At 39.5% G+C, this 16,212-nt stretch overlaps 1 protein-coding gene across 1 annotated transcript; it reads left to right on the top strand.

Annotated features, from left to right (window-relative positions):
- Positions 1-812: 812 nt before the first annotated feature.
- gpr155b (G protein-coupled receptor 155b) lies at positions 813-12,001 on the top strand. Its single transcript, XM_037680371.1, has 19 exons — positions 813-970; positions 1,068-1,215; positions 1,335-1,464; positions 1,547-1,725; positions 1,804-1,956; positions 2,036-2,103; positions 5,425-5,596; positions 6,292-6,447; positions 7,804-7,887; positions 7,973-8,096; positions 8,181-8,265; positions 8,359-8,446; positions 8,578-8,797; positions 8,888-8,965; positions 9,814-9,965; positions 10,129-10,224; positions 10,331-10,383; positions 10,466-10,603; positions 11,111-12,001. The coding sequence occupies exons 1-19, from the start codon at positions 813-815 to the stop codon at positions 11,613-11,615; spliced, it is 2,787 nt and encodes a 928-aa protein (XP_037536299.1). The 3' UTR covers positions 11,616-12,001.
- Positions 12,002-16,212: the final 4,211 nt, after the last annotated feature.

Raw genomic sequence — 16,212 nt, 5'->3', positions numbered from 1 at the left:
AACAATGTTGTGGTCATAATCTGAACGTGTGCAAGCTGTTATGGCTTTAAAAGAAAATATGCTCATAAGTATGTGAAACAACTTGCAGCTTATTACAAACATTTTCTCTTAGATTATGTTTTGTGGCTCTTTGCTTTTAGAAAGAAAAAAAAAGTCTCCACACTTGTTTAATCCAATCACAGAAGTCAGCAGAAGCCTTTCTCGGCGATGATTGGCTGAAACGTCTGTCAGTCATTGTATAAGGGCGTGTCCTCTTTGCAGCTGTCATGCAAATAGCAAAAGCAAGAGCTTGAAAACCACGCAGGACTTTCAAAATATGGTTTTCTGGGTATTATTTTGTCGTCTAAGTTAAAGGTAAGGAATATGACCGTCCAAGTGGATATTTAAAAGTGATCATATGTTTGGAGGACACGGCGTACCGCGCCCTGTTTGTTTTTAGCATGCACGTAGCGCTAACGGCACCTGGCTGTGATGGAGAGGGTTAGCTTGATGTTTGCTTAACGAGGTGGTTTAACTGCTGTAGTTTTCTAGTGTCACTGTACGATAAAAAAAAAAAAAGTCATCTGTTTTTAGATTAAACACCAAGCTAGCTTGCTTTGTTTGGTGGACCATATGCTCTCCATCCCTTTCCTCATCATTTAAAATATTCTGTCAGCACTTCATTCAAAACTAAATCTCTGTGTATTGCTTCAAGTCTTCTGTGGTTCTCGTTTTTTTTTTTTTTTTTTTTTTGTATAAGTATCTTCAATAAAATTTGTGATTTGTTTCCCCAGTCATCACCTGACCTCTTCAAATCTCATCCCACCGTCACCATGGAGACGGCCAACAACTATATTTTGATCCATGGGAAGAACATCTCCCACAACACCCTGAATGGCTCTGCAGCGGTGCCCCACATGTCCATAGACAAGCTGTTCCCGGCTCTTCTTGAGTGCTTTGGCATAATACTGTGTGGTTATATAGCAGGCAGGTAGGTGTGTGTGAAAACGGCATACATGTATATAACTCATACATGTGACTGGACTTAAGATATAAACCATAAAGTGTGCTTCCTTTTTCACCTGCAGGGCTGATATCATTACAGAGAGTCAAGCAAAGGGTTTGGGGAACTTTGTCTCGAAGTTTGCTCTTCCAGCTCTGCTCTTTAAAAACATGGTGTTGTTGGACTTCGGGGACGTCATATGGGCGTTTCTCTGGAGCGTCCTAGTTGCAAAGGTATGTGGCTGAGCTGTCATGCTTTTGTTAGATAAGATTAATTGTTTCTGATTCGGGTTAAACTCCTGTGAATAAAAACTAAACACAACCTGACTACCATGGCCTCATCTTGTGTGCAGGTTACAGTGTTTGTGCTGGTATGCGTTCTGACACTGATGGTGGCCAGTCCAGACAGCAGATACAGCAAGGCTGGTCTGTATGCCATTTTTGCTACTCAGAGTAATGACTTTGCCTTAGGATACCCAATAGGTAAGAAAAGTAAGGCCTTGACTTCTAAAGTTCTCAGCAGAGGAATTTCTTAACTTGTTTTTGTTAATGTTGCTTCTTCCAGTTGATGCTTTGTATCGAAGCACATATCCAGAATACCTCCAGTATATATATCTAGTGGCCCCAGTTTCCCTCATGCTTCTTAATCCCATCGGCTTTGCTCTTTGTGAGGTGCAAAGGTGGAGGCAGGCCAGCCATCCGCAGCACAGTAGTTTTTGCATCTTGGGAGTTGTAGTCCTGCAGGTATTTATCACAAGTTTGTTAATGCAGCTGTTTCTGCTGCTTCCATGAACTAGTTTAATTTTTCTTCTAACTTTCAAGGTGTTGAAGAACCCAATCGTCTTCATGGTGATAGTGGGCATCATCTCTCACTTTGCCCTTGGCCAGCGGATTCCTCTCATATTGTCAGAGTTTATAGATGGTCTAGCCAACTCTTTTGGAGGGGCAGCACTGTTTTACCTTGGCCTCACCATGGTGAGTGGTAGGATTTTGTTTTTATATGCCTGAAATGTAAGAGGATTACATTTTTGTGAAGTTAGTTGTCTAATTTCAGGTCGGCCAGCTTAGGAAACTAACCAGAGACACTGGAGTTGCTTTAATACTGCTCATCACAGCCAAACTGTAAGTATTAATTCAACCTTTATTTAACCAGGTTAGTCCCATTGAGCCACAATGACTCATTTACAAGAGAGACCTGAATTTAAACAAAGAGTGAAGACAACAGTAGATAACGACAACAACAATAGACATTCACAAATGATTCATACAAATGTGTGTGTTTTTCTTTTTTTAACAATTGAAAACTAAATGATAATTAAAAGGAAAAAGAAACGTAGCAAAAAAACAGCTAGATTACGAGGCGGTGTAGAAAACTAAAAACAAGAACATGTCTGCATTGGTTCTTGCCAGGAACTTAACAGATGTTTGAAGCCACTTACTGAGGTCAAGGCCAAGGGCTTCAAATCTTTTTGCAAGATATTCCAGGAAACGGGAGCAGAAGGCCCTTTTGCCTAGTTCAGTCCTCACTGAGGGGACACTACAGGTAATGATGTCCTGAGAGTGCACGCTGTAGCTGCACTCACACAGTGACATGTAGGAGGAGATGTATGAAGGCAGCAGACCAAGAAGTGATTTAAAGATGAAAATGTACCAGTGAGAGAGTCTGTGTGAAGTTAATAATGTCCAGTTAACCAGTGAAAACAGGGTGCAGTGATGGGTACGGTAGTTACAGAGAGTTATGAATCTTAGGGCACCGCGATAGGCAGCATCTGCAGGTTGCTAGCATGAGCGTTCATGTAAATAATTTCACCGTAGTCAATGGAGGGAAGGAAAGTCGCAGTTACAAGGCGTTTCGTAGCATTCGGAGTTGGACAGGATTTGTTTCTGAAAAAGAAACCCAGTTTTACTTTCAGTTTCTTTACCCAATTTTCCATGTGAAGCTTAAAAGAGATGAGTTGTTTTTTTTTTGTTTTTTTTCTGTCTGGCTCTCGCTCGAGGTGGCTGCTTCTGTCTTCCCTCCCCCATTTTTCTCCTTCCTCCTGCTTTGCTCTATGTGTGTCTGAAGCGCCTGGTACACATCTGCCGAGCATAAACTAAGATTATGGATCTGGTGACCTGGACTTTCAATGCAATCGACAACATTTTTTTCAACAAAAAGACAAGGTCCTGGAGAACCTGCTTTTCCAGCTGAGACACGCTGTGGGGTATGTCATGGACCCGTGGGGAGTGTGGCAGTTGATGTGCCTCACAGTCCTGTTTCAGGAGGATGCTGAAGATGTTTACATATTTGGATTTATGATGGCAGGGACTCTGCTTTTTGGCATTGGTTGGGTTCTGTTTTATCAACTATTGAAGAAGATATCGGCAGTTACAAAGCTTCCGAGTCAATATGAAAGTTTGGTTTGTGCTGTGAGTACTCAAAATCAGCTGATTTACGAGCTAAACCGTAAGGTGGAGGTGATTTATGAGAATTGCAGGCCACCTGCGGCTTCTGGGACTCGTCAGCATGGTGGGAGCGACCTTGAAGGAGGCTCATAACATGGAGCCGTGGAATGGATTCCCACAAATCAGGCCATTTTGAACCAGAAAACCCAGATGGACTCTTGGCTGAAGGAAAAAAATCTGTCTGCCTGAAGAAAATCAACAATCAAAGCTTGTCTGAATCCGACTCCCTGTTGGCCTTGGAGACGGGCCGACTATCAAATTTCTCCTGGGTCATGGGTAACCAGGGATAAAAGCTTCATCTATCACAACCCCCCCACACACACCACCACCCCCCGAAAACTTCTGTGCAAGCTTATCAGAACTGCCGGCTGAAACATCACCATCAGAACAGTGGCCGATCTGAAAAACGCTCATGAACAAATCTCTACACCGTGACATCAAATGCTTATGTAATCATGTTTTTAAATGTGCTTGCTGATAGTTTTTTTGATGTCTCAAATTGTGTCTTGATAGACAAGATGTGAAAGATCTTTTTTTGTAATACCACTATCTATCCTCATGGCTCTTCTCTTTTTCCTATCAAAAAGTATTATTCTGAATAAGGATAAGAAGGCTGTGCTTATAGCAGCAGCTTCGTGCACTCAGTCCATCTTTCGGACGACTGTACGTACATGTTCTTGTATCTCGTTGCAATGATAATAAAGTTTATTCTGATTCTTCTGATTCTGACCAAGATACCCAAATATTTGTAGGAATCGACAAACAATAGGTACACCATTAAAGGCTAAAATCAGAGGAAGAACAGCTGAGACCAGCTTCCTGTTTGAAAAAAAAAGCATCCCTTTGGTTTTGTTGGCATTTAGAACAAGTTTGAGACGGAACAAATCTGACTGGATAATGTCGAAAGCAGATTGCAAAAGCTGGAAAGCCTTAGTTGTTTATTGTCTAATTAAAACATCCTGATGCATGCTCAATAATCCAGGTAGAAAAATCCAAAAAAGTTCAATCTGGTCCTCTGGACATTAAAAAAAAACAAAGCAAAAAAATGTAGAAACGTTTCGTCTTTCATCCGAAAGACTTCCTCAGTCTGAGGTGCTGTATTCAGCTCAGTCTCTTAAATAGCACCTACTCAGAGTGGATCAACCATCTCTCATCTTTCGGATGAGAGACGAAGCGTTTCTACATTTTTTGCTTTGTATTTTTGTTTTTTTGGTTTTTTATGTCCAGAGGACCAGATTGAACTTTTTTGGATCTAACTAAAACAGTTACTGTGTAATCAGCATAGAAATGTAAGGATGCATCAGGGATGCTCTGACCTACATTACCTATGTAGATTGTAAAGAGGGTGGGTCCTAAGACTGAGCCTTGTGGTACACCATTGTTGACTGTTAAATAACTGGAGGAAATACAATTATATTGAACACGTTGCCTCCGATCTGAAAGATGGAGAAACAACCAATGGTATGATCTGAGAAACCAATTTCTGAGAGCTTATGACACAAGATGTCATGGTCCACTGTATCGAAAGCTTTAGACAGGTATAAGAAAAGTGCAGCACAATAATCCTTAGCATCCAATGCTTCAACAATGTAATTAAAATTTCCAGTGAAGCAGTCTTTTGCTGTGTTGTTTCGCGTGGGGCCACGTAACTGGTTAAACTTACTTACTAGTAAGTAAGACTCGAATGGAGCAGTTTGTGTTTGATAGAGAATGAAAGTGAAATTCCAAGTCTGCTTTTGTTATTTCAACTCAGTTTGAAATTTTACATTGGTGTTCTTTTAAATAAGTATATATTAAAATGTAAATTCTGAAAAGAAATGTCCCTTTATGACTTACATATTATTTCCCTAATTCAGTATACATAATTTGCTTTGTTTGGCCATCCAAAACCAGGCTACTAACTTTGACTTGTAGAGTGTTTTGGATCTTAGGTTGGACCTTTATGTTAATGACACAGTCTCATGGGTTCTCTCATCTTGTCTGTTGTCTTCTTTTCAGCCTGGTGATGCCATTAGTTTGCAAAGACATGGTGGATATTCTGGATATTGGAGTAAACAGCACAAGCGCCAACCACACAAGTTTGTCCAACTTTGCTTTTCTCTATGGAGTATTCCCAACTGCACCTAGTGTGGCCATTTACGCTGCACATTATACCATGGAGTTAGAGGTGGTAAGTTCTATTTTAGACAACAGCTTGCAAGAAATTTCTCTCATTTACAGACAGTATTATAGCAGAAATACTTTGCAAAATGCACAAATCAAGTACTGAAAGAGAAGACAACTCTCTTCTTTTTAGTTTGAAGCTTTCATCTTTGTAACAAGAACCATGCCCTTCTCATGACCTGCTCACATGACACTCACGAATTTAAGAAGGTTAAAAGTTTTCTTGTAGTTTTCTGCCTTAGCTGCATTTACAATGTATTCACAACCGTCTGAAGCTTCACGCTTCAGCACTGCTCGGTCACATTTTTCTACTTAAAGGAGTTGCAGTAATTTGAAATTTTTTTTAGTCTTTATAGTAACTTTAAACCCGACTACATTGTTTCACTCTTTTACTCTTGTTCAAAATTTAATATTGTAAGGTATCATGCTCAGAGTATGAGTTGTGAATCACACTCCGCTATTACCACATCAAGTTTTAGCACAATCTTTATAAAAGCGACTGGACATTTTTAGCTGTGGTGGCCATCTTCAATGGGTTTAAGTGCATAAGTTCATTAATTGTAGATGGAAGTTTTATTAAAGATCAACCAGTGGTACATGAGATATTTTGCTAAAAGACATGAACACATACACAAAGACAAACGTGGTTTTCAATCCAGACGCTGTCAAAGTGATAAACATTATAATTTTTCTTTTCTTCAGGTGACATCAGGGATGGTAATCAGCACATTCCTGTCGGCGCCAATCATGTATGTATCGGCCTGGTTGTTGACAATCCCTTTAATGGACCCAACCCCCCTTGTGACAGAGCTTGAAAATGTTAGCTTTAACATCAGCATCATCAGCCTCATAGGACTGGTAAGTGACTTTGTTGCCTCATTGATTCATCTTAATGTTTTTAAACTCCCACAGTAATCAGTTTTAAAAACACTTGTTAGAAAATAGTAAAGTCCAAAAAAAAAAGAAGGCTACAATAAGAGCTTGTAGTATGTCGATGGTATAGATGAGGGGTGTTCAAACGTTTTTATAGGTGGGCCAGAACTGTGTAGATGACAGGACTCGCAGGTCAGAAAAATATGAATTTAAGAAAAGAAACAAATTTTTAAAGCGTGACCCCCCCCCCCCCCCCTTTTTTTTTTTTTTTTAACTCTCAACAACTTGAAAAATATTTTGGAGACAGGTTAAAAGTTTAGTTTAAATTCTTGTAGATCCAGAACATTAGGACCCTCATTAACATTAACCTTTTTTTATTTTAAGATTTTAATTTATTACATGTTTTGGGGTCTATTATTTGTTTACTTGTGCTCAGAAAGTTATTTTTCTGTTTATTTTCAGAGACAAAAGCCTAAAATGAATAACTGTTCTTTAAAAAAGGGGGTGGAACTTCAATCACCCGTTTGGACCATGGTTGGCCCAAATGGGTCATCGAAGTTCTGAAAAACAGCCGGCAGTCACTAAAACAAATTCATGAAAGGTTTTAAGGGACACTGATAAAGTTGATCAACTTGTATTGATGATACCACTTTATATTTCTTTAAAAATGTCAGATTTCTCCTTATCAATTATTAAATCAACTGAAATTATTTTCTTTGAAAGCACTTGTTATATTTAGCCAAGTTTTATGAATTATTTTCCAAAATTCTAATTTTTTGTAGTTCAGTGAAGGTTTGTTGTTAAAAAAGGGATTAATTATAGCAACCTATTTGTATTGTACTTAATATTGCTGATTTTGAGAAGGTTATTTTAATTTTATTATTGAGCATGAACCTTCATGTCTTGAACCACTTTGGCTGTGGTTGCCTGGGAGGAGTCGACGGGGGAGAGGACGGCCCCCAGAAAGAAACCATCTTATCACCAGCAAACTGGTTGGTCCCCTGTAGGAATATACTGCTGGATTTTTTTATCCGGATTATTGAGCATGAACTTTGATTATTTTAATCTGTTTTCCTGTTAAACCTAAAAAATTTAAAAGTATCACTATTAAATCTAAAGAAGGTCTACATCTGCATCAACCTTTTAAGCCAGTGGGTCAAACTTATGCCATTCTTTAATTGCAGTCGTGGGCCGCACAAAATCACTTCAAGGGTCGCAAATGGCCCTCGGGCCACACTTTGATCACCTCTGGTTATAGATAGTTACAGTGTCAAACTGTAAGAACAGAAAATAGCTGAAATGATTTTTACTATCTTGAGTTTGTGACCATGTGCTTCTCAGGTGTGGACCATAGGGGTGATGTTGCTCAGCAGAAAATTTAACCAGCTTCCTCACCTCTTTGTGTTAAATCTATTCCTGGCTCAGGTCAGTTTTTATCATGTCACAGTAAATGCTTTGCAGGTGAAGTCTGGTGATGTTTGGCGGTAACCATTTGTACTTTGTTCCTCAGTTCTTGGTGTGTGTTAGCATGATTTTGTGGAACTGTTTGGTGAAACAAGAAGACAATCTTTTTGGCAAAACTCTCACATTTACCTTGCTGTATGGGTCTCTGTACAGCACGTACATATGGACAGGTGTGTGTTTACATTTATGAAAAAAATACCAGGTTTTTATAAGTAAGTAAACACAAATCTGCTTTTCAAACATTTATTTTCCAGGTTTAATCCCTCTCTGCCTAGCTCTGACGAACAGAAATGATCTTCTCAGACTCCGACCAGGAGTCTTTATGGCTTTGGGTTGGGGGTAGGTCTTCACAACCAGTAGTTTTTAAAGAAAAAAAAAATCTGTAACTAACTTTGAAGCAGTTTAGTTTTGATTCTGTTTCTGTTTTGTCAGTGTCCCCTTCCTGATGGTTGGAGGTCTTCTGTTATCAGGAGAGACGACAGACTCCATTGACTCTGCCTTCTTTTATGGCAGAGCTCAGGTTTGAACAACAAATTGTTTTTCAAATTAAGTGTGATCTTTATTTGAAAAGCAAACATGTAACTACAAAAATCTCCTCATTATAACCATTCATTTGATCCATTCTCCTGAACAATTTCTTTTCCCCTTCAGATAATCAGCTCTGCAGTGGTCCTTGCAGTGAGCCTGGTCCTCGGAGCCGTATCCCTGATGGGTCTCAGTCAGGGAGACAGGGAGCAGACTGGGTACCAGGCCTTGAGTCGAGCTGCTGTAACAGGCATCACTGAGGAACCAACGGTCCCCGTTGTCCCAGAGGATCCACAACAACAGCAGATGCAGGTGGCGAACTCTCCCACATGCAGCATCAACTCAGGTAGCTTCACTGTCTTTGTTATGGAACATTTTGTGTATTTTTGTCTGCATCAAAATAATTTACTATATTACGTGTTGTGTTGTTGTGCAGACCTCCAGAGTTTTTCTCCACTCCAGTCTATACCTGACATGATAGCCAGCACACAGATGGAGCACACCAACAGCACAGGTAACAAACTCCAATTTTATTTAATTGTTCCATTTTATTACTGTAAAAAGAAAAGACAAGAAAAATCACTCTGATATAACAGGTAAATGATTCCCAATCTATTTTATGTATCATGTATATTAAATCAAACAGATCTATGATTTTATGTCCTCTACTGTTTGTTCTGTGCAGTTATCGTGAGTACAGTAGTCCCTCGTTTATCACGGGGGATCCGTACCCTGAAGCCTCGCGATAAGTGGAAAACCGTGAAGTAGGAATAGTAGTAAAAGTATTAAGTAGTAGTTTATTTTAGTATATATTAAGGCGTTTTAAACCCTTCCCACACTTGCAATATTCTAAACAATGTTTCTAAACTCTAAATGCTCTAAAAGAGCACAGAATGTCATGATTTCAGCTCCCTGCCTCAACTGCTCTCAGCCAAGCAAGCACGTTCTAAGCATGTGATTTTTGAGCAAGCACTCTTGGCCACACCTACTTCTCTGCTCTGCACAGAGAACAGCTGATGAGCTGCAGCAGGAAGTTTATCCCGCAGTGTGAGCTGCACAAAGGTGCAGCAGGTACTAAATAATTTACAAAAATTAATTTTAAATAAAAATTCCATGCCGATTGTGTGGCACATCCATCAATCAGCCAATTGTGTGTCATGTCCAATCTTATTTAGAAAAACCGCGATAGAGCGAGTCCACCATAAGCGAACCGCGAAGTAGCGATGGACTACTGTACAGCTAAATCAAACCAACACAGAGCAAACCATTTGATTACATTTCCACTCTAAACATCTAACATGGCTTCTTTCATGTTAAAATGGTAAAAAGGATGTATGTTGTCCATTTATTTTTCCTCCTCAGGCCACAGTGGAGCATTGTGTGATGGACAACAGCAGAGTTCCCCCTCAGAGCAGCCTCTGAACCTGCCTCCCCCTGGGCTCCAGAGCACCGATGATAAACAGACTGTGAGACACGTTCTGCTCTGTCTGCTGCTCATAGTCAGCCTGCTGGCAGTAAGTGTTCGAGTTTACTGAGGTGATGCTTTGATGTGTAGCAAGGGAACATGCCCAAAACATTTAGTCCTACTTTTCTTGCTGTATTTTTCTTTCCTGGATATACATAACACATAATATGTGCTGTAAGATGTCCTGACATGTGCTGGATGTCTGTCTGTAGAATCTGTCCAGCTGTCTGTGGTGGTTGTTCAACAAAGATCCAGGGAGACTGTACCTCGAGCTGCAGTTTTTCTGTGCTGTGGCGAACTATGGACAGGTACTTCTACATGTTGACAGCTTGTGTTTTCAGCTATTGAAAAGACAAATATCAGATGTTCAACTGCAGCTCCAGTTTTTACAGAAAATAAATCTCTGTGTTCCAGGGTTTTCTGTCTTTTGGAATTTTTGGTTTGGACATCTTACCATTCAAGAAGAGGTGAGACTTCAGCAGCTTGTTGGCCACCATTTCTAAAATACTTGAAATATTAATACTAACATGGAGTTGTTGTGTTTTCCAGGTTGCTCAGTTTTTGGCAGGGAGGGGACAGTGATGATCTGAGTCCTTCTGACGAAGCTGAGGAGGTCAGGCTCACCTGCACTCAGTTTGTTCGCTACCACAAAGACCAGTGTGTACAAGACATAGTACACACACACAGGTACGAGTACTACGAGATGTACACACATGTTAAACAGTCATTTTAAAGTCAGTCTTACCCGCGTACTTTTTCAGTTAAAGGAAAGTTGCAAGGTAAACAAGTGGAAAAGGCCTTCGAGCCTTTAATGTACTTGGTTTTCCTCCTTTATCTTTGACACTGCATGGTCAGTTCTTTTTGCTGCATGTTTTCCTAAAGTCTAGTCAAGAGGCCGGAGCAAAAATACACTTTAAGCAACAAAACAAAAAACCTCTTGTGCTAAGTTTTTTTTTTGTTTGTTTGTTTTACTAAATCTTGTGTGCTACTTTTTATATTTTCTAACACATCTCTGTGATTCTTTTCCCATTTCCACAGATGAATTAATCCTTTCCCTGCTCTGTTCTTCGTCTCTCCTTCCCTCCTCCTTTTTGCTTGGTTGTTTTCTCCTTCCTGTCCACTTCTTCACCTTGTAGTGGCTCAGGGGAGAGTATGAACACGCCGACAGGTGAATCCTTCCTCTGATTGTCACAGGTTTGAAGGAGGGACAAACGTGAAGAACGGAGCAAGCGATCCCTCCTCCCATCATCCCCAGTACCTAAACACAAATCAAAATCTTCAGGAGCCCAGTGAGTCGCAGAATCTGCACCGAATCCCAGCCGAGTCCAGCCACACTTCTCTTCCATCCAACTCTGAGCCTCAGGATGAGCACCAAGCCTATATGTCCACCCTTCGTGGACACAAAGAGGAGATCCCTGAGCTGCACTCAGACCAAGTTCACAGTCCAACCCAGTCCAGTCCTGAAGGAGTGTTTGGAGGTAGCAACTTGGTGGACTGGCTTGTAGAAAGGGGCCTGTGCTCTGGACGAGACGAGGCCAAACTTTACGGCGGTCGCCTCCTGCAGGGAGGAGTGTTCAGTCACCTGACAGGCCTGCAGAGCTTCAGAGATGAGCCCTCTCTGCTGTACCACTTCACCGTGGGGGGACAGGTGGTCCAGCAACACGCGAGGGAACGAGAAGGAGCGACGGAGAAGATATGAAGACGCAAGCACCAAAGTGAAAGTGCCTTATGGTGCAGGCTGTTCCAGTGGCCGCTAATGACCGACTGGATCATTTTCCACAAAGATCTGAAGTTTTGAGAGAAAATTGTGATACTTTGGCTTGAAAAGATATTAAATGATACATCTGATAGCATGCTTCCACACTTCCCATTAATGTCAGCTGCTTGTCCAGTCCAGTGTTCTGCTTGGGCTCAGATTTATAGACTGTATTTTGCAGATGTAAAGGAAGTTACTCACAAAAACAAACTAATAAAAGTCTGTGTTGTAGATCTGTTTAAAAAAGAACCCGACAAGGTGATCAAACACTGCCTGCTGATCCCTGACCCTGTGAAGCTCTGAACCAAGTCTTAAGTCTTTTTACTTGCAGTTCTGCTTTTACTCCTCCAAAATATGATTACAGTTAAACATGTAACCTTTAGTGTCCAACTGTGCTGCACTGGTCAGGTCTTCACAAGGATTTATGTACAGGATCAACACATTTTTAAACGGTTTCCTCATCCTCAAGTATTTTATACATTTGTGTCTGTGGTGAAAAAACAAAGCAGACTGATGAACCGACAGCCTTTATCTTTCATGTTATTGATTTTTTTTATGTCGTGACTAAAAACTAAAACATCCTTCAGAATACTGGTTACATTTTAGTATTTTGTTTTGCACGCCATCTTTGAACCAGTTTGGTCTATGCATGACTCAGCAGTACCAGTTTTTTTGCACAGCACTGATTGAACTAACGTGTGGAGAACATTGTTGAGTTCCGCAGGACACTGGAGGTTTCTGTCCTGAGGATGCTGCAGGAGGTGTTTATCTTTTGCAAACTACCGGTAATTGTTTCTTGGGAACTGATTTTATTTTTCAAATATTACTAAATGGATTCATTAGTAAAATCAGCTCCGATGCCTTTCTCCTCAGATCTAGCTTGATTCAGGATTTCGTCTCAGCCTGTCTTTGCCACTGAGTTATGCCTAAAGTTCGGAGGTCAAATGCACATGCCATTTATGTTTTCATGCATTTAAAAAATGTTATGGACAGAGTTGTGATTCTTGTCTGTAAGTGTATTTAATGTAAATCAACTGTTCACATTGGGCTGCAGCTTCTTTGCAGTGATCTGATATTTACAGTGTGTTGGGTTGAGCTGGAGGATGAATGGTGACACATGCACTTAAAATACCAGAGAAAAGCAAAAAGACCTCACTAATATCATACTGACCATTGTTCTGGCTGTCTTAGTGAGACTGGTCTAGAGTTAAAAAAAAAAAAAAAAAATCCTCCATCCAAATCTCCCTGAAGTTTATTTTTTGACCAAAATGTGACCATTCTAGAGTCTGAAGATATTTTCTCCCATAATCCTACTGGTGCATATGTTTCCAGTTTTTATCTTCTGCCATGTGATGCCACAACCCATACAGTTCACATCAAGTTTTTATGTTAAGAGTTTACACATTTTTTTTGTGTGTTGATAGTGCCTGAGCTAATGTGTGAGTTTGCATGAACAGTATCAGCGTGCACGGTGTGAGTGCAAGAAAAAAAACAACAGGTTTTACTGAAAGGTTTATGTGCAGCTGACAGATCTACTGAAGATGTTTCTGAAGTCAAACGGGGTCGATGGATGACCGCTGGGGGACAGCCGAGTCACAAATTAAATGCAGTTTGCATCAGATGTGTTTACCTTGTGATTTACTGATTCTGAAGATGAACGCCAAACAAAATGTAATAAATGACAAAGACTATATAATTGCATATCCATCATTAATGGGAGTTCCACAGGGTTCCATCTTAGGTCTGTTGCTTTTCTGTTTATACATCAACAACTTACTGGACAGGTGCAAATACGCCAAATGTCAGATGTATGCAGATGATGCCATCGTATACACATCTGCAAAGACTCCACAACAGGCAGCAGAGTTACTGAACAGGGAGATGGACGGAGTGTCGCAGTGGTTTAAAAATCACTGTTTGACACTGAGCTGCAATAAAACAGTCTCAATGCGTTTCCCTATCCGGCGTAAAGTCTAATAACTTTTCAATTGTGATTGATCAGAAAGAAATCCAAAAAGTAGATGAGTTTAAATATCACCTTAACTTTGAGGCTCACATTAGGAAAGTGTTTAAAACCATTAAGACAAACATAATTTGTTTTTGTCCTATAAGATCATGTTTAGGCTTAAAATCTGCTGAGTTGTACCTACATGCCATGATTCTGTCTCATTTCTCATACTGTGTCACTGTCAGGAGCCAAGCATCTCAATCTGCTTTAAAACCTATGAGGATGTTGTTTTCACAAGCACTGAAAGTTTTAGACCAAAAAAAGTCCAACCAAGGACTGAGTTTGCAAATTAGCCTGTGGCTGGAAAACCTTCATACAAAACAACAGTTGCACCGTTCTTATCATGCAACATTGTTTATTGTGCTGTCTTTGATCAAGTAAACTTGAATGAATGAGTCAGAACAAAAAAAACAACTACTACCATATGCACAATTTTAAATGGTCTGTGCACTCCTTTAATTAGACATTTTGTAAAAATGTTATTTCACTTGTCGCAGTTTGAAGCAGAAGAAACAGTATTATTAAGACTCAAGGTGTTGCCTATGGATGGTAAGGTTAAAACTTCACCTGCAGGTATAGTTCAATGGTGCTTTTGATCAACCTTTTATTTTTTTTAAAGGCATAGATGCTCAAAATTTAGCTAAATAATTTTACTTATTCTCATAAAAGTATCATTCCTTGATAGATTAGTCCGCTGCCTTGCACACTGTTTTAACACATGTTGCATTATTAGTGCTGGAGATGATTCTCAACTATTAACTCATATAATTTTAGCTAAACTTCTGTAAATATAAAAACTAAATTGAGTCTTTTTTTTTTCTTTTCTAATGCAGACTAGGTGTGGTGTCTGAGTGTTCAGTGATAACAGCGATCAGGTACAATGTTCTGAAACTGATGTCAAGAACACATCTTTATTTCTGTAAGTCTGTTAACTCCAAGCACTAAAGTCCAGAAAAACTCCACATTTGTTTAATCTTTGGTGAAACCCTGACAACATTCCCCTGTGAATACATCAAAATTAAGACATTTAAATGCTTCAGGCAATCAGTTCTTTAAGTTTAGGGAGCTGCGATGACAAATATGAAGACAATAATATATCAACAGTCAGCTGAGCTCCATACTGTGAAGAGATTTAGCAGCAAGTGTCTGTACAAACATCTGGGGCCAGATGTGTAGTGTAGTTTATCTGAGGCTGTGTATTAAAAATGTATTTTTATTTTTGCTCTCTTATGTGCTTCATGAATGTGAAACAGATTTTCATTGATGAACAAGAAAAAAAAAAGTATTTGTATGATATCACATCTGGAATCACTTTTAGCAGAAAATAATGCCCGATATTTAATATTATATTAATCATTATAATTGTTATTTAATTATATTAATATTTAGAGCAAAGGACTGTGCAGAAGAAAAATAAATCTGATTACATTAAGAGTGCAAACAATACGTCATCTAACAAACAATAACAGCCCACTTGAACCTAAAGTGAAGCCTGACCATTTACCAGTAAACCATCAACACCATCACTAATTGTGTTTTTAAAAACTCTTATAAAAACCAAGAAATAAAAGTGCAGTAATCGTCATTAGAACAAAATAGGTTTGGCTTAATTCAGCCGTCTGTTCTGTTTAAATGCTGTTCGGTAGAACCCACATTTCAGTAAATTCAGTGGATCAGGCTTGAAAGATGTTAAGAATCTGTGCATGCAATGGGAACAGTGGAGCAGTGGTTAGTGCCTCACAGCTAGAAGGTCGCAGGTTCGCCTCTCAGTCATCTTGTGTGGAGTTTGCATGTTCTCTCTGTGCACTTGTGGGTTTTTCAGGATTCACTGGTTTCATCCCACAGACCAAAAACATGCATATTGGGTTTACTGGTAACTAAATTGCCCTGAGGTGTGAGTGAGAGTGTTTGTGTCCCTGTGATGGACTTGAGACCTGTCCAGGGTGTCCCCCCACCAAACACACAGTGCTAGAGATGGGCCCCAGCTGGAAGGAAAAAGCAGATAAAACTAAAAGAACAGACTGATGCACAGCTTTACATCAGTAATTCTTCTACTTTGTATGTAGCATAATGCTGGTGTGTTGAACCGCTTTGACTAAACGAAGCTTGTGTTCATGATATATACCCCTGATCGGACAAGTCTGTGTGTTGTGTAAAATAAAATGAACACACACTCAGAATCAGACAAACGCCTGAGCAGCAGTTAACTGCAACAAATAGGAATTATAATTAAAATGACTATATTAGAACAAAAACTCTTTGTAAACCACATTTGTTTTTAACTGTTGCATCCAGGAACTAATCAAAAATAGTTTCTATTTCTTTGTTTATTAAAAATTCAATAGGTTCACGGAACTTTTTTTTTTAATTTCCGTTTTGGTCAAAGAAGATGAGCAATCTGATTGGTGCTATTAGCATTTCAGTGATGCTATTTAGAGTCACGAACATAAGACATCACCTTTATGAAATTTAAGAACAACAACAAAAAAAAAAAAAAAAACACAAGTAAAGATTCAGCTGAATAAGTGACAT

Source organism: Nematolebias whitei, chromosome 1 (genome assembly GCF_014905685.2).
Source record: "Nematolebias whitei isolate Nwh7 chromosome 1, NemWhi1, whole genome shotgun sequence".
Lineage (NCBI taxonomy): Eukaryota > Metazoa > Chordata > Actinopteri > Cyprinodontiformes > Rivulidae > Nematolebias > Nematolebias whitei.
The sequence above is the reverse complement of the archived record's forward strand: the minus strand, read 5'-3'. Positions and strand labels throughout refer to the sequence as shown.

Coding starts and splice junctions, on each gene's coding strand:
- gpr155b (XM_037680371.1), top strand. CDS start 813: ATGGAGACGGCCAACAACTATATTTTGATCCATGGGAAGAACATCTCC. Junction 8,798..8,887: donor CACATGCAGCATCAACTCAG/GTAGCTTCACTG, acceptor GTTGTTGTGCAG/ACCTCCAGAGTTTTTCTCCA. Junction 9,966..10,128: donor TCATAGTCAGCCTGCTGGCA/GTAAGTGTTCGA, acceptor GTCTGTCTGTAG/AATCTGTCCAGCTGTCTGTG.